This window comes from Pagrus major, chromosome 8 (genome assembly GCF_040436345.1).
Source record: "Pagrus major chromosome 8, Pma_NU_1.0".
Lineage (NCBI taxonomy): Eukaryota > Metazoa > Chordata > Actinopteri > Spariformes > Sparidae > Pagrus > Pagrus major.
In genome coordinates this window covers 14,549,356-14,572,591 of record NC_133222.1, presented here as the reverse complement: position 1 = coordinate 14,572,591, position 23,236 = coordinate 14,549,356, and the positions used below count along the sequence as shown (strand labels likewise).

The window sequence follows — 23,236 nt, the reverse complement described above, 5'->3', positions numbered from 1 at the left end:
ATCCACACTGTTGGCTGTCTGCGTATCTCCTTGACACATGGGGAATATTTGGATTGAATTTACTGCAGTAATTGCAAAACATACAAGACTTCCTCCTTCCTGTCCCTGTGCAGAAGCTATGATGATATGGTTAGATAACACCGCCCCCTTGTGGCCCTTTGTATGGCGTCATTAGTGAAGAAAATGCTCAGTCAGAGAAGTCAACATATCAAAAGAGATAGTCCAAGTAAAAATACTGCTTCTTTTTTTAGAAGTTTGGGGATGGATGGAGATAGAGTGTTCCACCTTGTGACTATTTTGTACCGTGACATGAAATGTGAGAGGACAACAGGAAACATGCTTACACACACACACACACACACACATACAGAAAGAGAGAGAGAGAGAGAGAGAGAGAGAGAGAGAGAGAGAGAGAGAGACCACTGGAAAAAATTTAAAAGAGGTCCAGAAGGAAAAAGACAAATCTTGTTCTTATTCAGTAGACTAAAAACTCACGTTTGCTCAGTTTTGTCAGGGTGGTTGTGCTCTTTAACAAACCCAAAGGGGCTGACCAGTGATGTCAAGTGAGCAGCAGTGTTATTTAGGGCTGTAGTTTCTCAAACGCTCACCAGCAGCTGTTGTGAGTGTGTGTGTGTTAGTGAGTGTGTGTGTGTGTCTGGACTTTCTCTTTCTGCTGATCGCTCAACTTTGCCTGGTAAGCCAACAACTTTATTAATCGCTCGGACTAGACTGACCACCTCCTGCTCTTAAACAAAATGACAGCCGACGATACTTATGCTGAAGAGTAGGAACAGACTTAGAGGTAAAAGCCTATAAATAGAAAATGGGCTACGAATGCCTGCTGCAGAACGCCTGGTGCATGTAGCAGGCCCACAGAGACGCGTGCGTGTGCTCAAAAAGTCACTCTACAGTGTAAAAGAGTAGTAGAGTACTGCAGTATATCCTGTATATAGTTGATTAAGCAAAAAGTAAATGAAAATAAAATAATATTTTTGCATATTCATTGACTTCCCTTACTCACTTACTCTTCATTGACTCTACTCTACATGGAGCTCATGAACCCTGCTAATCTCCTCAGGAAATCCCAGTCACAATGACTCTGCAGTGGACAGCTGTGGCTTTCTTTCTCTATGCAGAGATTGCAGTCAACCTCATCTTGTGTATACCCTTCATATCAGCAAAGAGGTACTGCAGTTCAACACACAAAATCCAAAGTTCATTCGGCAACTGCCCATCTTTTGAATCAATCAAAAAAGGATGTGCGTGCTTGATTGTAAATAAGGAAATTGACAAAAGCAGTTCACACAACTCACCAGCAGAGTGTGCCCATGTCCTGTCTGAGTAGATCTACTGCATGACAGTAACCCTAACCCTAACCTACATCCTTTTAACCTCCTTTGTAGATGGCGTTCGGTTTTCAACTTGAGAATATGGAACTGGTTATCTCCATATTGGAACAAATGCTTCTTCACCATGATCATGGTTCTTATTGTTCTTTTCCTTGGTAAGCGATCACCTGTGAGTGACAGACATTAAATAACAGTGAGTACACTGACAGCATGTTGTCAGCATCAGTGAGATTTCTGTGCCCTTACTCATTCTCAGATGCTCTCCGTGAGGTGCACAAGTACTCGGGTCCTGAGCCCATGCAGGATGCCAAGGTGAACCCAAATGTATACGACCACGTCCACATGAAGCTGTTCAGATCCCAGAGGAACCTCTACATCTCTGGCTTCTCTCTCTTCCTCTGGCTGTTCGTGTCATTTCTTTCTTCCAGAATAACAGAATCAAGTGTTTGGGACCTTATTCAAAGAAACTCAATACTTTAAACAACAAACAACTGTCCATTTACTTACTGTTTACAATTCCATTTCTGAGTTCCTGTCTTTGTCTTATCTTCCATTTCTCATCTCTTCCTGTCCTGTGAACTCATCCCAGTATCATGCGTCGGGTTGTCACCTTGCTAAACCAGGTTGCTGTCACCTTGGAGACTGCAGCAGGTCTTCAGGCGCAGATGGACGGTGCTGTCAAAGCAGCCAAGCAGCACCAAGAAGACAACCTGATGCTAAAACAAGTGAGCCTCAGTCAGAGTCTGATGAGAAAACCTAAAGTCTTACAACCTGTTCCTTCCCTTTTCTTCTACTGTAGTTTATCCTGCACCTTCTGTATAACATCATTTTGTGTTTTCAAAATGTTTGTGACTCATGTCCACCTTTTTAAAGTGTGTTGGCATTAAAGTATGAGTTCCCCCAAAAATGAAAGTTCAGTTACCATCTACTCACCCTCATGCCAATGGAAAGTCAGGTGACATTTTGTAGTCCACAAAACATTTCTGGAGCTTCACAGCAAAACAGTGTTACAGCATTTTGCTAAACAACTGAAGTAGATGGGCAAAAAACAACTGTAAAAAGAAACAAAGTGGCTCAGTAAAGCTTGTCCAATGTGAACTCAAGTCTCTGGACGCTCCAAGATCCCAAATTGGGATTATTTATTTATTTATTTATTTATTTTAAGCAGAAGTTTTTTAAGTAGCTGCGAAGCTAAGAGTATTGTACCCACATGTACCCTGTCTGAGGTGAGTGCAGAAGCTTGACCACACCTTGAGGTTACAGATAACTTCTTTTCAAATCAATTTGGGATCTCAGGGCTTCCAGAAAGCTGTATGGAGTCATTTTATGTTCATTTTTTGTTGTTTTTAATGTTAAAAAAAAAAGTCCACATCTAATTCAGTTGTTTAGGAGAATGCTGCAACACTATTTTGCTGTGAAGCTCCAGAAATGTTTTGTGGACTTCACCTGACTTTCCATCAGCATGAGAAGATAATTAGTAAATTTCCATTTTTAAACTTATACTTTAATATTAAGTATTTGTATTTATATGTGTTCTATAGTCTGTTGTTGGTAATGAAGGAGAATCATTTGTGTTCAGGCTCTCCTGGACGAGGAAAAATCCATGTTAGCAAAAAACCAGCAACTGAAGCTGGAGGCTAAAAAACTGACAAATCAAGTGAAGGCTGCTGAGGACGGTGAGTAATCATCATGTCCTTCATACTGGATAATCTGAAGTCACACCCTTTAAAACAAAGGAACCGTTCTTAAAATAATATGTTCATGAAAAGCGTAAATTCTATGATGCTAATTTTAAGGGGCATTAATGTGTTTGTGTGTAGCTGTGCACAAGTCTCATGCTGAAGTGGAGGCCATGAAGAGGCAGGCCAAAGGTCTGGCGCAAGAGTACGACAGACTATTGACAGAACACCATCAACTCCAGGTAAAACATACACATCAACAGATGTACTGTATATGTGCATGCTAAGACCAAATCACAAACCACTGACTGTAAATCAACCTGACTGATACTGGAGTGATTCGGTTTTTAACCCTTTACTTCATCCACAGAATCTCCAGAGCGCTGAAGACAAAAAGGATCAGTAACCACAGGAATACAGTGAAGACTGGTTTCATGTGTTGTTTGTTCCATGAATACCGTTTCCTCTCATTACACTACAACTGTGTACTTCATGAATTAAGCCACCAGAGGCCACATTTGTATCATTTTTTACAACTTTCATCTTAGTTTAAACTGAAGCATAGTTTTTAATTGATTCAAGGTGCTTTTTTCCAAGAAAAGTTGATATTTGAGTCTCATTCCCAATTCATCAAAAACTGACGCTTTGGGGATTGTGGGACTGGTCGGCTGCCATCCCCAAACATCAGTTTTAACAAGTTGGGAAACCCAGAGTGTCATTATTTGACTAGTTGTGACTGTGACTCAAAACTCAGCTTTTCTTACAAATAGCACTTCTAATGGTAACATGCTACAGTAAGCTTTGGAATGCTGAAAGTTTTTATCATGAACATCAGTCATTTTCGTTTTTCTTTTTTTTTTTTGCATGTTACAAAAGTAAAGTGCACAGATGAATTGAAATTTTGACTCAGGGGCTCATGCTCACTTCCAGTGCTTAATAGCTGACAACATCCCAGAAACACATTGTGCAAACCTTTATGTCACTGTAGAGACATTTTGCACCAGATTATTCAAAGACTTGAGCAGCATAATAGTGCCTGTAAGCATATAATGACTAATGCATACATGTTTAGTTATTGCATGTAATGGTATTCATGAGTTATGATTTCAGTCAAGACAGATCTTCAAATTATTTTTTTTAATTTTATGTATTTGTTAATTGTTTTTTTGTTGTTTTTTTTAACTCTTCTCTCTAAGCATCCTGAATTGTAGATCTACCTTCAACCTTAATACGTATAACCTGACCTGAATTTTAGACGGCATGGCTGTTTTTGTATTTTGCATTTGTTGACAGTATGTTTGTTGTACGACAATAAAGGCATGAATGTCAAAAATAAACAAGACAAAATGCCAGATAGCGTCCTCCTTGTTGTCAAATGTGTCAGGGATCAATCATAGAGCACCATATTGAAGGAAAATATGATCATATGTTGCAAAAAAAAAAAAAAAAAATGCAGTGGGCTTCATAAGGCACAGTGAACAAATTAGGCAGATGTGGTTGGTTTTGTAATGAGCCTCATTATCACTCCCGAAATGCAACATAGAATAGGCCTACATATAAATGATGGTGTTCTGTTATTCATGAAACTAACATTTCTCTCAGAGAGTCTTTCACATGTTACACATGCAGAGGGTGAGACGAGTGGTGCTCAGTAGGTTGCAATCTGTGACCTGACCTCTAGATGGCACCAAATCCCACATGGTGGACCTTTAAGCACTTGTTCTGGAGCTTTCAACCACATCTCATGGCCCTCATTTGCAGTATTATAAACCTCTGGATGCTCAAACTTTACATGATTCTAAGTGACTCTATGGCTTCTTTATGTTAACTTAAAGTTTGACAGTTTGTTCTTGACCTAACAGCAGTGTCAGCTTGCTACAGAAGAATGAAGAGAAGTTTGATTATCAAAGCTACAAAGTGGAATAAAATCATAATCTCACTGAAGGAATGATTGCTGTCACATCTAGGCAGGAAGTGGAAGCTTCAACTTTGTATGCCAACGGGATAATCATTGAAAGCACTGCTGTTCCTGTGTTGCCTCTAGGTTTGATCTATTTGACCTCATTCGTTCGACACAGGTTGAGACACCTTCTCAACTGAAGGCAAAGCCACAAACCCAAAACTGGCATGATGGCGTTAAATCATCTAACTCAGGCACCTTAACATATGATGAATCAAAAAAAAAAAATCAATTTTATGAAGTTTAATCATAAAAACCAACATAGAAAATACATCACAATTACATTCTTGTTTCTACAAAAGTCTTCATTAAAAACAAAAACACATTAATTTATTTTTTTACATTCCAGCATAGTTTCTTTTTTTAAAATGACTCATTTCAGGTATCGTACAGTTCATCTACACAAATCCTGTACAAATATATACTCTGTGTGCTATCAAAAGTGTGCACAGTGTGTGTGTTCCTCTATACATCTGATAGTGCTCCATGAACCTGTGTCAGAAGACAAGAGGTTGTGCTGAGGCTCACAAGCGAGTCTCTCTGTCAGGATTGCAGTCCGAGGTCGGTATAAACTGCTCACAGTGGACGGAGCTGTTCTCCTCTTTCCTTAGCGTCTCCAGCTCTGCACTGCCATTGGTCAGAGCGTACTTCTCCTCCCTCTTTACATGTCTTTTGAGTAGAGCAAAGCCTGAAATACAAAGGAGGAAGGAGACCGTCCTCAAACCTAGTGTAAGGCCCAGGTACACGATCCTGTAAGACGAAGAAAGCTTTATTGTGAGGGGACACACTGGGAAAGAGTCGAGCTACAAGTCCCTGAGGGTGAGTCTCATTTCCTGTCTCAAGTTTTAATAAACACAAATGTTTGTTCCACAAGTCATTAACCACCACCAGCAGCAATATTGTCTCTCTCATCAATCTAATCATTGTGTTAATAAGAATTACAGCCTGCATGCTCATAGACCTTCTGTCTTGTTTCAAAGTGAACTCTTTGAATTTTAAAGACAGCCTATGGGGTATCATATATGGAGTTTCATAACAAAAGCCCTCCAGATTGAATTACCTGTAAGCTGCGGTGTTATATATCCTGCATGCTCCTCTTCCTCCACACATCTTGTATCCCCATCTGAGACATGTCGTGTCAATTATGGCTCCAAAGTATATAGGGGCGGGTATTCCAGCTGTTGCAGGATTTAAAAAAACTTGTTAGTTCAAACAAAGAGCAAATAAAGGCTTGCTTCAGGATGAGATATCTATCATTTAAAAGATCAAATATGGCACAAAATATAATTACTTTTATTCCAGTACTTAAATAAAGTTTTATAATCATACTATTTAATGGGAAAGAGGTGCCTCAAATGTTCACATATCAAGAAATTGTTTCCATACGTACTTCTGCTCTCTTCAACATATAGTAAAGTGAATGTTAGCTCTTAAGAGATTTCTGTGCACCCGATATTCATACTGCGTAGTTTGAAATGTAATGAACAGAATACCGAAGATGGCTCTCACCGAGGGTGCGTGTGGCCAGCGTGTGGATTCCAAGAGCAAGTGACTTCAGCTCAGGCTTAATGCACCTATAGAGAAAAGGCTGAGGTGTTAAAGAGGAACCCTGCAACACTGAAAGGCAGACACTATACATTACAAATGAACATTACATTGATAAGATGCTTTAAGGTCAGAAACAGCAGGTGGAAACATTGTTTCGTTGTACTGTACATGGGTCAATTTTGAGGATTTCAGGCTATTTGTCTTCCATAACATGTCCTCTTTCAGGCTAGGTGCTTCTTTTAGTTCAGATTTCTGTTCTGGCAATGTATGCAAATGAGCACATATTAAATTAGATAATGTATCATGGCATATTTAAACATAGCATTTCAGAAAATAAGTGCAAATAATTGTCTTAATGTATTTCAACTGGGGAAGTTCCATGGTGATATATATGAGTTAAAATAGTTAGCCTATTTACCTGTGATGCCTTATTCTTTGTCTAAAAATGTAATTTTACGATAAATAAAACTCCCAAAATGAGTTTTTTCACTCATACTCTGTGCCAGAAATCTCCACGTCAGTACTCACTTACATTTCCAGTTTTATCTCTGTCTACATCCTGAAGGTTTTAACAGAGGGATTTGTTTGTGCATCATTCATAGCCTGATTTATATAACAATTTATTGAACATGGCAAAATTGATTTTTTTTATGACTGTTATGGCAGTATTTTCTAGTGCTAAAATTCCCTCTGTAATAAGCTTTGGCTCTAATATGTCAACAAAATGAAACAAGAGATTTGGCTTTATCCGGTGTTCAGACTTCTCTTCTGAAAGTTGTGTGCTAATTAGCACATATTTCAAAACAAAACATTTCACAAACTTGTAAAACAGAAAAAGGGTCTTAATGAAAGTAAATGTTTATTTTTGTTCAATTTTGTTTTACCCTTTTCATCTGTAGTGTCTTGAATTTCTGACAGTTTTAGTAAATATCTTCTCTGATGATTCTGTATCATACGAAAGCTGAGAGCAGGAAGTGTAAAATGCCCAAGAATGACAAGATGATGAATTGCTTCTTCAATAGTAAGACACATGTGAGTCTGCAAGGGGGTTTTCGACGGACCTGACAAGCAGCACAAAGCCAGGTGTTCCTCCCAGAGATATGATGAAGGAGCTGAGGACGGACAGAGCCAGGAAGTAAGGAAAGATTTTGTCACAGCTGTCTCTGCGCGGACACTGGCCCAGGGTGGCTGTCAGGTTGCCTGGTTGTGTATCAGCCAGCGCTACACACCTGCAATTGTTAAACACCTGACAAAGAAGAAAACAAAGAAGAAAAATATGAAGAAAACAAAGAGGAAAACAATACGTTTATCAATGACAAATGAGCTGCGGCACAGCAGGAAACACTTGTATGATATGAATGACACAGAACTTGAGGCTAGAGGCAAAATATGATGCTGTGTTACTAAGTGAACTGTTATACTGAGAAATATGAGTGTGTCATGACGTCAGCGGCGTGTGTCATGACGTCAGTGGTGTGTGTCTGACCGTATTTCTGCCAGAGCCAGTGGCAGAGGCGCATCCCGCCAAGCACGGGGACACGTAGGTGATCCCGTTCTCTCCACACACTGGATCCCACTCCCTTCTCGAGCACAAGCAACCCGAATTACAGTCGGAGAAGAGAGACGGCTCCTGAGAAGCCAAGCCTTGCACTCTGTATGTGACAACATGAAGAAAATGCATATATTATTGACAGCTTGTGAAACATTGATCAAATGTGGAGCCACAATCATTTCAGTGCATGGAATATAAAAATAGAGACAAGGAAAGGCAACGTTAAATAAACCGTGGAAAGTGTATTAGCTGTATGATTAATTGTAGAATTTCATAAACCTAGCGCCTTCTATTACCTACTCCACCGAGACATGTGGGAAATATATCCAGACATCACATACCCGGTGTATGAAACTGTGATGCCTGCTACCTTGGAGTTCTCACAGCCCATAGCTAAGAAAAAGAGCGACAGGAAGTAGCCCAGCAGGGAGGTCCCAAAGGCAAACTTAGCTGCTCCCATGATACCCAGCTTGTACCTCTTCATGATGACCCCTCCGGAGAACATCCCCAGAGCCACAGCCGGGATGTTGATCATGCCTAACCAAACGGCAGAATACAACAGATTCTTATCGGGGGGAAAAGAGGGACAGGCCACTTTAGGCAGCAACACCGCTCCCCGACTGGGATTAAAGTCAGAACTCTCTCATTCATATTTCATGTGAAGTGAACTGAAGTCAAGTTGTGAAATATGAAAATGACTTTTGATGGTTGAGAGGATATGGGATGCATTTCTCATCATCCAGCACCGTCTTTGCTCACACACTTAAATGGATTCAAAGAGCTGTGCTGTTACTCTGTCTCCAATTCCATCAGGCTTGGTAGCAATTAATCCGTGTGCTTTTTTAAAAATCAATGGTTGTCATTACAGGACGTCCGACGACTGAGGGAAGCCTGGTTGTCATTTTGAAGCTGCAGCGTTTACTTAAGAGGGATGTGGGAGTTGAAGCATAAAAAATTCATCAAAAGCTGGCTCATGAAACACTTATGATGACCGTGTGGCTCACATCACTTTGCATTCTTAAATACTTTCCTTTCAGAGAGGCAGCACAGGTTTTTGAACAAGCTTGTTACTCATCTTAAAATATAAAATGACCCAAGAAAAATCATCCAAACAAGGTAAACAGTATAAATTATCAAAATCCTCTGCTTACCCATGAGAAAATTGGCTTTTGATGCCGACTGGCCGTAGTGTTGCTCAATGTATTTAGGTTTGTAGGTGACCATCCCGATGAGGGAGTTGAACTGAATGATGGTCACGCATAAGTAGATGATGTACACAGGATTTCCAAGGAGACACTTCAGTGTGGGCAGGAATTCTGTGTGGGGAAGTTTATGAATACCACTTCAAACATGGGTTTTACCTCTTTCAACACATTATGAACATTTGTTGTTTGGTTCTCTTAATCTTTTCATAACTTACTGATTAATATTGCATTTATTAAAAGGATTTGATGTTCAAAACTAGACCGACAAACATGTTTAAAATGAAAAAAACCCAATTGTGATTCTGAAAAGTATCACAAAGCAGCCATCCTCCTGATAAATCTGAACTCTGAAAAACATTTCAGAAACTAAAACTTTAATGTATTTCATCTGGAGAGCTTCTGTTCTGTCAAGTTTATAACTAAAGCTTTTCAAATTTGCCACGATATCTGCCGCAGTGACATTACTACACGCACGGAAACCATGAAAATGTCTGAAAGCAGCCTCTCAAATCATTCAAGCAGAATACATGCATGTTGTGATCTCACCTACTGTATGTCGGCACATCTTACTAGGAAAAACACAGCTCCATCGCCTATAGACCAGGTTTTTGTTGGTCAAAGGCACAATCGCTTTCTGCTGCCTCACAATAGCAATGTACCAACAATGCACATGACCACACCTGATTTTAAGACCTACACACCCATGAGCTCTCAGATGGAGGTACATGTGCTCCCTACACAATGTGAGTGCTGGGCATATGATAGGGCCCACTGTCTGCGTATCGTTTCAAATTGAGTGTCAAAAAGACTGAGCAAGTCATCACATTCTGTTTTATTTATGCTTTCCACAGCATCCCAACTCTTTTTGAATCAGGCTTGTATAACTGCTGACAAAATTGTTCTTGGATCTGAGGACAATTTAAATTTACGAGAAGAAATAAAGCTTCTTGCAGCTTGCAGTTGTGGTATAAATCTGAGAAAACGATCAATCAGTCAATAAAGGATAAAATGTTGCAAAAGACACGGGTGAAGGGAAAGTTGTAACATCCCTTACACAGTGTCATGACTGTATGTGAGGTCTGATAGGAAGTGATTGCCCACACTGAATCTGTTAAATATGCATTCTGTCCCCAGGGACAGGGATGGAAATAGAAACAGGGCATTGGGCTCAAAAGTGGCACGCCGCAGCTGCATGTTTACAATAGGAAACAATCAGGAAACAATCAAGTCGAGCTGACACTCGCTTCTGTCGCAGATTTCACTGAATGCATACAGATTAGGAAGCCAAAACTCAATATTCAGTGCAATATAAAACTTAATGTGACTATATTCAAACCTTTGGCCATCTGATGTAAATTAGCAGGCTCCTCAGGTCTGAATTTGTGCTCCATGGTTGGAGAATCTTTGATGAACCTGGTTTGCTCTGGAGTGCAGCTGGTATCGTGTTTATCCAAGGGCATGGGCAGCGATTTAGGCAGGAACCAGAAAGGAACAGCAGACATGAGGGTGATGGTACCAGCGATGAGGTAGCCCAGCCACCATGCCCCCACCCAGCGGGAATCATCAGGGGCTATAGTCACCGTCTCTGTGTAGAGAGCATGTGGATACATTTTGTTTCATTTGATTATCATTTACTATGGTCAAAGTGGGCCAAGTAACATAGAAAGGTTTACAACAGCTTCAGATCATACTGTCATACTGTGTCACTAGATTCAATCTGCCCTAATTCATTTCCTTTTGGCAGGTGTTATGTTTTACGCACCTTTAACACTGTCATGTACAACAAAAATTATATAGATCCAACTCTCTACAGAGGAATGTGAGTGCATTTCTGCAGCGTGAACAATCAATTTGCCAAGCACAACACAGTCATTCAGTCAGTCATAATTCATCAGTCAGATGACAGCTTACTCACCCATGTCCACATAGCCAATGTCAACGTAGATCTTGGCACACAGCGACCCCAGTAGGTATCCAAAGACAGGACCGATAACTGATATGGTTTGGACACATCCTAGAATAAACAACAAAGAATCAGATTTTAACTTTAACCACATTCAACACCTATTAATATAATATCTTGTCTTTTGTCTCAAGTCAGCAATGCTTTATTTCATTTTGAAAGAAGACATATAATGCTCATTTTCACATTCAGAATTTTATTTTGGGTTACTACTAGAATAGCCTTACATGCTTCAATGCTCAATAAACACACCCGTTTTCCAATACTGTCCAGTGTAGCAGCACTGTATTCCCTCTCTCTCTGAAACACTCTGTTCTAGCTCCTGTCTCAAGGTCAGCTCGCACACGCCTGAGCAAGCACCACTTATAACAAAAAAGCAGCTTCCCTAAATTAATTCTTACGTGCCAAACTAGCTGCCAGGCATAAATTATGCAAATGTGTGACTCTGTGACGTAGCGTGATCACGGAATCGAAGGAAATACTACTGGCAAGGAGCAGGGTTTTCTGTGGGAGAGAGGAGCTTCTGTTTTTTGTTTTTTTTGCAGCCTTTGACCTTTTACATGCACAAGAACCTACATAAAACACTGAATGAAAGAAAAAAACTGAGAGGGCATAATGTGCCTCCTTTAAGATGTATTTTTATTTGTCTTTTGGCAAAAGCCTGCATTTATTAAACATGTAGTCAGAGGGAGGGATCCACCAAAGCCCAATTAATCATAATATAAACATACATATTGTCTGACGGTCTACTTTGCATGAGTCATTCACACTGACACTACACTTTTTAGCATTCACCTTAGACAATATTCAAATAGACTGTCTTGTTGCAACGTGCAAAGCTGCTTAGATAGGCTGTGAGTAAGGTACATTACCAATATAGAGCGCAGCATTCTCGGATTGTGCATAATCGTCAATGTAAGAGATTCCCAGAGGCTGTACAGGAGTCTCTCCGATCCCACGCAGAACGTTTCCCAAAAACACATAGATCCACATCGAAACACCAGACTCTCGCTCACACCCTAGAGTTCCAAATTAAATAGTGAAATGGGATTAGAATTTATGAATCAAACCTTCAAGGCATTAACAACATACACTACTCCCAATCTCACCTCTAGAGGGCAGTATAGAGGGTCTGTCACCTGCCCTGGCGGACTCAGGTGAGCTTTCTGGACACGGAGAGAGGCTATTGGTTGAATTCACTGACGGTCTGACTGATGTTTCGATCTTATAGCTGCGTACAAAATACCAATGTGACTGTTAAACAAGGGAAGGGAGAAAGCATCAGGTATCGTTAGATATTCACAATGTGAAGGACAAATACATACATCAGAAAGTACAGTTCTCATCTGCAATGCATGCACATATACACAATACTCTGCTTACCGGCCAATGATGAAATGAGGCATGGCGATCAAAAAGGTCCCGAAAGACATCACTACACATCCGATTGCTATGATCTTTGGTCGGTGGAGTTTGGCACCGAAATAGCTCACAAAGGCAATCACCAATAAATTCCCTACAGGGTTGAGATGTTCAGAAGAGAAGAGATGGAGATGAGACATTAAAAGGCATTAAATATAAGGTAAGAGAACAGACCGAATCACTGTGAAGTGATTAGTAAATCTGTATCAATATTCATATTTATCTGAGGCATGCATATGCAATATTGCAAAATCTTCATTCAGTGTCCCCAGTCTGTTGAGCAACTGCACAAAAAATACAAAGTCCATCTATTTTCTAGACCTACATGCTGTCACTTCAAAGGATTTTTCGCTCATTAAGAGACAATTAGGTATGCCGGTTGTGACCAGTGTGTATTCAATGCTCAAAGAGGACGCATGTTGCACAAGAGAGACATGATCAAAATGGAACTGAGAAACTCACCTATTTCAAAGCTCCCGTCTATGACGCCGATCAAGTAACTGGGGATGTCAAATCGCCTCTCTAGTTGTGTAATTGTGCTCTTCATGTAGCTGCCAGATAAAGCCTTGGCAAAGTAGGCAAAGGACAAGGCGGCAAGAAACATCTACAGAAACACAGAAAGAGAAGACTTCAACAGATTATATCAAGCTGTATTATTATTCTTTTTATCGTATTGTTAATATTAATTGAGTTAGTACTCCCGGTGCTGCAGTTCAAATATCGTCGTTTGAAAGGGGAACATAAGGGGTTAAGTAAGTAAAACAAAACAGAGAATAAAAAGCACATATCACTGAGCTCTAGCTTGTGATGTGTGTATTTGCAGTGCAGATGTGTGTTTGTCAAAGGAAAGCAATGTGCTGTTAAAGTTTTGGCCAGAGAGTGTTACTGAGCACCCTCCTCCTTTTGTTAAGCCACCTGTGGACACTGACAGTCAGCAACAAAGGGAGGATTAGAGGCAAGGCAAGGCAAGGTTGATAGAGAAGCCAATCCCACTAGGACGCAGACACATCCACTGCACTATGAGCTGACAGGCTGACCGACAGGCAGCGTAATAGGAAACAGGTGAGAGCCTGAACTCTCAGGGATGAAAATAGCCTGACCTCAGAAGAGACGCATACATGCATTTGAAAGCAACTGTGAAATCACAAACATTTGTGACGTTAATTGTATTATTTTTATGAATAACTTATTTTAAATATACATTGATGCTAGTTCTGCAAAATCTCAAAATGTCTTTCATAATGTAAAAAGAAACACATTTCCATTTACAAATGAGTTTTCATAAGCTCAGCAGTCAGTACATAAACAAAAGATCTCACGGTTAATATGGAGGACTGAAACTGCCAAAATCAAAAAAAAAATAGAAGAATAAATAAACAGCTAAATGAATAAATTAATATGCAATTAAATGCACCAAAAATAAATTGTATTAACCAATTAGATTAATTAATCAAATTCATTAATCAAAAGTAATCATTAATTAATTTATAAAATGTGACATAAATTGATTTTTCTGCTTTAATTTGCCACTTTTCACTTTTATATGAATTCTACTATTTATTTACTTTCCTCTTTCATTTCCCATTTAATTTATGAATTAATCATTTTTTAAAAATTGTATTTATTTCTGTATTCTCCAATTTAATTAATGCCTGCGTTTATTTTTTATTTACTTTTTGGTGCATTCAGTGGCATATTAATATATTTATTGAGCCACTTATCTATGTATAATCTATGTATCTACTATAAAATAAAATAAGAGGTAGTAAGTATTAATGTATGGCCCATCATGTATCGTCATGTTCATTAATATTTTTAAACTAATAAAATATTCTGTTGAATAATGTTAAGGCGCTCTCTCAAGGCCAAATGTGGAAAATGTATTCAAAGTTGGGTTGCAATTAATAACTGTCTTTAAATAGTGACAAATGAAAGTCACAAGTTTATTGTGACATATCCATCTTTATTGTCTGACCAACAGTTACAACCCAAAAAGATAATATAACTTACTGTCATAGAACACACATAAAAAAACATACAATAACATACGCAAATATACCTTTTAGATGCTGGAGTCAGTGACTTTTGGCCTCATTTGCTAAATTGATTAATTGAAGGGTGATTAATGAATCCACTTACTGTTTCAGATGTAATACATGTACAACAGTTTGATGTTTCTTACTGGTTTTTACAGCAGTACAGTATTTTTACATCTTTACTGTAATCTTCCCTGATACTGAAAAAGTGTTGATTTGTCAGTTGAGCAGATTTATCTGGTGAGGGTAAAATTCATGTCCAGTTACACACATGCAGTAGTTTGGTGCCATTCTTTCAGATGGTGGTCCCAAGTGTAAACACAAATGCCTTGCTTTGCTTTCAGGAAACCACATATGCTATTGCCTCTCTGATACCGGCATATTAGAAATTACAAATAAGAAGAAGAAGTAGATCCTGAACAACATAATGTAATGAACTTCACAACCTGAGCTGGGCTTAGTAGTCTGTGTCGAGAGTGGCCTTAGAAAACCAGTGTTCTTAGGGAATTCCAAGTGAGTCTTGCAGTAGCACAAGGTGGAGCTTTAGGTCATGTGAAATGTAACCCCATTGTCTTTGACCCGAAGCTCTTTGAATCAGAAAGAACAAGAAGTTTAATATTTCTCTGCAGCAGTAGTCTCCCTTAACATGGAGTTTTTCAGAGCAAGAAGAAGAAAGATTCTCAAATCTGTGAGGAGCTAATCAGTGGCAGACTCCGGCTGGCTAAGGGGCAGGGGCAAAAAACAAAACAAAAAAAGGCACCAGCTGCATGCTGTGAGCACCAACATGCAAAAATTCATGACGCATCTTTGGTGAAACAGTTCCAAACCCAGTTTTGCTTTATTTTGTGACTCAGATTTAAAGCATAACCACTGAGGCCAAATCATTTTCTAGCTTGTGGGGCAGCCTATATATCACTGCATCATGTTTTCTCTCATTCTCATTTCACCCTCAAGTCACAAAAGACTAATACATAAATTGAAAAAATAATCTTGTTGACATGCTCCATGTATTCACACTCAGTATGCAACATTTGACCAATCGGATGTATCCCCAGCTGCCCTCAGATTAATTGATTTCAATTTGGTGCCAACTGCGAGGTTAGCTAGCATGATGGCTGAGGAAGATGAGAAGCGCTTAAATAAACACTTCAGTATTTGTTTATTTATCGCGAGCCATATTGTCATCGCGATGTTAAAGGCACAATGTCTTATTTCTGCCACCAGATGTCTCTTTTTGGCGAGTGTTGTGTTGGCAGGGCCAAGTGGAGCGGCAGGGCAGAGCCGCTGCCCAACTTGCCCAGAGCTGGCCAGCTCTGAAAGAGAAAGAGGGCCTTCTGGAGCAATAAACATCCAGAGTTAGACTGGAACCATTTACCGACGGGAGAAGAGCTCAGAGATTTTTTTTAAAAAAGTTAAAAAGTGGATTTATCTTCAATCCTGTTTATTAACCTGACTGCAGCAGTGATCTGCAGAGGTGACTTTAATTGTTGGGTGTTTATGTTCTGTAATGCTGACTGCTGACTGGAGCTGGAGGGGAAATGTATTTTATTTCGTGAATTTTGAAATTATTTTGTGTTGCATTGTCTTTTGTTTTTAAATTGGATTTACATCTAATTTGACATTCGTCTGAGCTACTTTTTAACTTTGTTATAGAAGGAAATTATAAACATAAAGTCCTCAAGAGCTCTTGTTAAAAAATAATGTCCTTTCTTTTAGCTGTCACAATGTGTTTTTTCCAAAATTATTTGTTTATATTTTGTTTTAAGGACATATTGAGGAAATAAAATATATTAAATAAAATTACTTAAATATAATAGTTATCACCTGTGAATTCCACTGATGAGAAAGATATTTTGCTTTTTAAAAGTTCTGCAACATTTCTTATTGTGTCTTTTTGTTTTCTTGGTGATACAAGTGTGATTCCTTGTTATTATATGCACAAAATCTTGTATAGTTCATAACATCCTTTACTTTTGAAAAAAAACCCAAAAAAAACTGTACAAATCTTAGAAGTAAAACACTGGAAAGAGATTAAAAAAAAAAAAGATCACTACCCCATCTCACAATATTTACCTGAGGTTGAATACATGTAGGACAATCCTAATGTGGGCTAGACAAACTTGAAATTAATTAGACAAAAAACACCTTCTCTTGATTACCAAGTGAATGCTGTATCAAAGCACCACACTGAGAAGTTCATTGTAGGACACACACAGAAAGAAAACACACATGTACAAAAAGGCAGCATGACTGGAATTCCTTATAAGCATTTCACTAAGCAGCTTTTAAATGATTGTCCAATGTGCTTCTTAATCCAATAAAGAGGTACAGACCCTCCATTCTGACCTATTTTACTGAAGCACAAACTTTGTCTGAGGAATTTTTCACAACGACTTAATACCCAGTGCAAAGGGCACCGGGAGCTGCTGCATTCAACACCTTTCATGGTCATCAGCAAAGCCTACCAGAGACATGCAGCATGCTCGACTCACTTTCAGTGGGTGTTCATTCATTGATTTGCATCGATGTACACAGACGCCATTTAGAGTGGTTATATTCAGCAAGTCATGCATACATAATTTGCTTATTAAATCGGCTGTGAAAAAGAGATGGAGATTTTCTTGGGTAACCTCAACTCCCCATACATTAACATCACATGTTAAGGATGTGAAATTAAAATGACTCTTCATTGGTCTTGAATTCATAGCTCACCGTAAAATGAATTAAAAATGAACCTAAGAATAAACAAAAAACAATCAAAAGTCAACATCTGACATTGTGAGGGTGTGTGTGTGTGTTGAGGAGCCATCACTGCCAGGTAGACCTTCAAAAAGAAGAAAAGGAAGGGTAAAATGATGCAGGACTACAGTTTGCAGAGTGGAGGAAAGAAGGTGAGCATGTGAGCCAGAATGTAAATGTCAGTAAGGTAAAGGTCTCGCACCAAGTGGAGAACAATTTGGAAATGTATTTCTTCCTCTTGGGACCAGTTTGATCCATTTTCAGCATAAAACTGAGGAGAGCAGAGAGCTTGAGCAAGCCTCTGGGTTGGGTTGCCAGGTACCAGGACACACACAACTCAAGCACAAACTGAGAAACACTTTGTGATTTGTATCACTATGAAATTGAGAGATTAACGGGGGAAAATACCAATCAGGAGTACAATGGGAGAAAGGGTTAAAATAGGGAAATTCCTGCAAAAATCAGGAATGTTGGCAGGTATGCTAAATAAATCACAGTGCAGCAGAGACGCTTATAGCAATAGCTTAAAGCTTTTCCCCATATACATGAAACAGGCACACAAGAGGGTGCATTCACCAACATATGCACTCTGTGTCACTCTTTCTCACGTATATATGGTCCCAGTCGTTGGAGAGACATTTTTTGTTTCCCTCTAAACCAGTCAGATGACTTTTAATATGACTGACATGTGAGGCCTCATGCTGAACACTTCAGCATGTTCTTATGAGTGTTCTAGTAGATGACACTGTTCCCATTGGCTTGTGTTACTGTTTTTTCCACACAGTATAATACCTTCAGATTGGGGTGGCAGGAGTTCTTCACTGCGGAGGAGGTAGGTTTGTTGTCAAGCGTCCAGCTGCCAGCGGCTGAGTTGTCCATCTTCTTCATGGCAGCCTCCTAGGGTAACTTGCCTGAGCTGTTGGGTGGTTTACTATGGCTTCCCTCACTCACACCTGCTGGAAGGAATTCAGAATGAGAAATCTGTCAAACCCATTTTGCTCAACAACAATCGCTGCACTCAGACATCTTTTCATTATAGGCCTACAGTACATATTAAGATGAGCATGTTCCTTTTGGACTGATGTAAGGTTAAACAACATAGAAGCACTCTGTACACTCTGTGCCAATCAATATAAGAGACTGCTGCAGCTTTACTGATTTTACATTTAGGATGAAATCATGTGTAAAATCAACCCAGTCATGTGCACATCACACATGAAATCTGATTGTCATTGTTGTAGTGTTTTAAAGGTGCAATATGTAAGAACTGACCACCTGTCGAGTTCAAAAGAAACAAGGGGCACATTTCTGGATGGCTAATGGCTAACGGCTGCTAACTGTAGCAGCCGTTAGCTAGTTAGCTCAGTTAGCCATGCAGCTAGCAGTCCAGACTGGGTGTTCGGTGAAATGGAGGATCATTAGTGTTTACACCGCTAGCACAAGAGCTTTAGACTGTGACATGTCAGGGCTAGCTGATTAGCATGCTAACTTCAGTAGATATCTTTGCAACACAATACATAGAGGCCATAATGTTAGAAGTTTTATTCCTCAAATACTGTTAATGATTTTAATTTCTGAATGTTACATATTGCCCCATCAATGCTTTGCAATCTTATTGTTGTTGTTGTTGGACTCACTGATGTTATTTTAAAATTAATACTTACTGTCTTTTTACTGTTTTTTTATACAAAAGGGTTGATTTTCAACAGATGTCAATTAGCTCATAGCTAACGCTGATAATAAATAAATAAATAAATATAGCCTAGCTTAATACAATGAAAAAAGGAAGGATGAATGGGTAGCCTCGCACCATCAAGGTACCTTCCAACAACTCCAACAAATTAATGTTATCTTTTGTATTTAAAACATTATATAATGCAGTTATTTTGAGAAGTGGAGCTGCACACAGCATCTAAAAAGTCTTGTCCTCCTCATGAAGTTGCTTGCACAATGTTAACCCTTTGAACAATATCCACTTGATTATTGGCTTTACTAGTAACTAGCATGATAGCTATGTTGAACATGCGTTATTAAAGTTCTTTTGAACTTTGAGAGGGCCGAAGAAGTCGGTGTGTTTACCTGCAAAACTACACAACCGCATCAGAACTGCAAGACAGACACTCCCAGAGCTTCTGTGTGAGCTAGCAGTTTGAATCAAGCATAGAGAACGCAAACGCTGACAATGAATTATAAGTACGAGTGTCTTATGGATGTTCTTGACTAGTTATAAACAAGGAGTTGACTGATGGGGCTTAAAATACCTTACGTCTACCTATAATCAGACTACACACCTCAACAATTAACTGTACTAAGGACCCATTGCATGCTAGTGCACTGATCATATACCTCAACTAATGGGGTCCACTGACAATTTCAGTCTGTATAAATGTGTGTTTGTTGTCTCAGCTGTGGTTATTAGCTTTGTTTACTGTAAACATGTCAATCAAAAATCTTTGAATTACTGTCAGCGGTAATTTCCTCTCAGCAGAAAACGATCCTGTAACCTTGGTGATGAAATCAATGACAACTTATTCAAGAATTATAAATGCAAATGACAGCAGTTAAAAAAAAAAATGTAGTTTGCAAATAAATAAATAAATAAATGAATAATTTAATGCAAGGCATTTTATTCAACATCTATGACATTAGTGTAAATGACGATTCAAGACATATAATTATTGACTCTTGATTGTATTCACACCAAGTTAAACATATAGATTAGTTATCAGCTCACTATTGGGAAATACAAATAAGTTTTAAGCAGACTTAACAAGCAAATGGGCAGCTCAGTGACTACAGTAAATTGACGTTTTCATACCGGAGATGAACTGAATACAGCTGATCTTGTAGAATTCAAGTGACAAAGAGGTAGTGATATGAAACACACACAGGAGACTGCAGCAAAAAGACATGCTAACAGGTTAAGTCTCATTCAAGGAGAAGTCTCATTCTGAAATTGCACGAGATGTGAGCTGTTGCATGAATACGACAGTGGAAACGTGAATCAGAGTTGAAGGGAGGAGATTGGAGTCTACCTAGAGAAACTGCCAGCCTTCCATTGGAATCGTTTCCGTAAGGCTGTCAGAGACTTACAGTACAAGCACTTTAAAAGGACGTAACATTGATGATCTAAGTTGCCTCTAAGGATTAAGTTGCAGTCATTCCAGCCCTGTCGTGGCTGCCAACTGGACTGATTCCAAAACTTCTGGTAAGTATGAATTGTTTACACACCAAAACATGTAAATATAGGGCCCAGGTTGAAAAATACCAGAATTCCCTTTTATCTAATTGACCAACTATGCCTGTGTCTGGGCTATTATCAATGTACAAGAACCACTCGTTTAGATGTACATGCACTATGTTTAACATAAAGGAAAACCCTAAGTGTCTGTCATCACCATCACTTACCCAAAAATGCTACAATGACCTTCCTTTACTTCAGATGTATTGTAGAAAAACAGACACCAGACCAGAGACATGTATCATGCTGAAGAGATGAGTAATTAATAACATATTCTTTCAATTCTTAGAATGATGTCCTCAGTAGCAGTGGCGATACTAAGACATATTTCGAAATTGTGAAGTTTACTTTTAAGAGGAATGATAAAACTCAATGACAAGTGTGTAAAGAAAAATAAAGTAAGAATTCACTAATGACTGCAGTCGTATGACTGGGCTGCAAAATGATTGGGTTTCATAATAAGTTTGGAGTCAACTACAAGTGAAATCTTTGTTTCATAGTAATGTCCTTTTTAGGATTCAAAAAAACATCTTTGCAAAGCGCTCTGACCGATAAAGTGACAGCAAACAGTTTAAGAAAAACCGTAGTGACATTTAACGACCAAGGAAAAGGGAGTTGCTACGAAAAGATAACTGATATTTGCATTGAGTCTGTTCAGTCTGGTGCATGTGAATCATGACATGATAGAATCAGAGCAGAGGAAAGAAATGCAAAAAGCAAAGCCGCATTGCTGTTTAAAAGCCAGACTGCTTATTCAGAGACATGACAACTCCCTATGGATCCCTCCTCCATGCACCAAACCACACGGACAGACAGCTTTGAACCCTGCTAAAAGAAATGTAGCTGATGCCATAAGGGCTTTCATGTTCATCTAACCTTAATAGACATTCAGCAGGACAGACTTTTGGCACAACAAGGCTGTAAACAATAATGGCCTCAGTGTCTCTCTTTTATGCATGAAAGAAGCTCTTAGTTTTAATAAAACTGACCTACCAATTAGGGATGCACATAGAAAGAAGAGCCATTCATCCATCTCATGTAATAAGACAGTGATGACTTAACTTTTTTACACAATCTTCTAAACTGCATCCCACAAGCATTTCATGTACCACTTACATCAGTTTGTTTTGAAGCTTGTATCTGATTGAGACAGGCAGTTAATGGGCTACATTCCCTGTATGTGCACAATTATACTGGCGTCCATCCAGAGGCAGTATGGGATTCAGACAAGACTGCACAGTCAGATCCATACAGGAGGGAGGGGAGAGTTCCCTGAAGGTGAGTGGATCATGGTGCTCAAACCATACTTAAAGGGGCACTATGTAGTTTTGGAGAAGAAATCCAAACTCAGAATTTTAATATTTACAACATTAATCAGGTAATAATACAAACTCAGTAATATCTATTTTTCCAGAACTGAATAAACCAGCTGTTCTCAGAGGACAATAAGGTCTCCACAACACTGTTAGAAGCCAGAAAGGTGGCAGGGTCCGCCAAACATAAGCAAAGTAAAAACAGTATGAAATTGTGTTGTCCTCACAAAAACTAAGAATGTGTTCATTTAGTTTGTTTAGGCATAACAAATAAAAGATCCTTCTCGTCTGATTAAAATTTCTTCCCCAGAACTACATAATGTGCCTTTAATATTACTGAGCAGCTGCAGTTTAATCTAAAACTCTCAGTTTCTTCAGGACACAATGCACTGTTTTGCATGGCCTTCAAACATGTGGATGATAAAATGATAAAAGGTACCATATTATAACTTTCTATGTAAAAAGGGAAGAAATAACCTGGAGCATTTAAAGGCAGGTCAATGGCCATAAAGTCAAATAAGACTTATTTCAAGGAGAGCCAAACTCTTTGAAAAAGCAGTGATGAAAACTAAGATTAATGTAAAAAAAAACAGTGAGTAAACTTTCACTTTTTTTTTTTTTAGTTTGAAGTAATATCAGTGGGCTTTTTTCTCGCTGCCTATAACAAACGTGGCAACAATCACGTGGTCTCTGTTGAATTATCGGCGTTAGGACGCCACACGCACTCGGGTTAATTCATCGATGCATAGATTGGGCCGCCAGATACGCGCTGTCTGTCTGGAGTCTGCAAGCTCCCCCTCCCCACCCCTGCTGTGTCCACGGACAGCTGTGCGCACTACACCTTTAAAGTGCGAACTGTTTATGCGGTTATGAGTTAAATATGGCACGTTTTCATTCTGTCAATGATCTGAAATCATAACCGCTGCAGCAGCTTCACTGGATCCTCTCCCTGACAAAACAAACAAAATGTACAGACAACAAAATCCGCATGATCTTTTCCAAAAAAAGGAACATCATGATACTTACCCAACTCGGAGCTCAACCCTCTTCCTTCACGGCGTCTCTAACTTCTTATCGTAAAAGAAAAGAAAAATCGAGGCGGTGAGAATCCACTTGTTCCACAGAGAGAAACGACCTTCCTTCCCACCAAGTCACCTGCTCATACTTGCACGCGCTCCTCGACAGGCAGCTGGAGAACAGTGTGTTTCAGTGGAGGCGACAGGGTGGAT

General features: G+C 39.1%; 2 protein-coding genes across 5 annotated transcripts; one reads left to right on the top strand and one right to left on the bottom strand.

Annotated features, from left to right (window-relative positions):
• The first annotated feature begins 503 nt into the window (after positions 1-503).
• On the top strand, positions 504-4,380 carry LOC141001684 (B-cell receptor-associated protein 29-like). Of its 2 annotated transcripts, none has more exons than XM_073472836.1 (8): positions 504-694; positions 1,079-1,185; positions 1,404-1,504; positions 1,606-1,753; positions 1,939-2,074; positions 2,929-3,025; positions 3,170-3,270; positions 3,399-4,380. In XM_073472836.1, the coding sequence occupies exons 2-8, from the start codon at positions 1,094-1,096 to the stop codon at positions 3,432-3,434; spliced, it is 711 nt and encodes a 236-aa protein (XP_073328937.1). In that variant the 5' UTR covers positions 504-694; positions 1,079-1,093; the 3' UTR covers positions 3,435-4,380. The 2 variants fall into 2 exon arrangements, with proteins under 2 accessions (XP_073328937.1, XP_073328938.1); XM_073472837.1 differs by having other exon boundaries at positions 1,053-1,185.
• An 836-nt stretch (positions 4,381-5,216) lies between these two features.
• LOC141001132 (solute carrier organic anion transporter family member 1C1-like) lies at positions 5,217-23,236 on the bottom strand. 3 transcript variants are annotated; one of them, XM_073472108.1, is made up of 15 exons: positions 23,034-23,236; positions 18,246-18,409; positions 13,141-13,282; positions 12,640-12,772; positions 12,366-12,487; positions 12,129-12,275; positions 11,209-11,307; positions 10,630-10,878; positions 9,240-9,404; positions 8,430-8,625; positions 8,023-8,188; positions 7,598-7,782; positions 6,498-6,562; positions 6,049-6,166; positions 5,217-5,738 (listed from the first exon to the last, which is right to left on the bottom strand). In XM_073472108.1, the coding sequence occupies exons 2-15, from the start codon at positions 18,339-18,341 to the stop codon at positions 5,513-5,515; spliced, it is 2,109 nt and encodes a 702-aa protein (XP_073328209.1). In that variant the 5' UTR covers positions 18,342-18,409; positions 23,034-23,236; the 3' UTR covers positions 5,217-5,512. The 3 variants fall into 3 exon arrangements, with proteins under 3 accessions (XP_073328209.1, XP_073328210.1, XP_073328211.1); XM_073472109.1 differs by having other exon boundaries at positions 5,217-5,676; XM_073472110.1 differs by lacking the exons at positions 18,246-18,409; positions 23,034-23,236 and having other exon boundaries at positions 12,366-12,510; positions 13,141-13,223.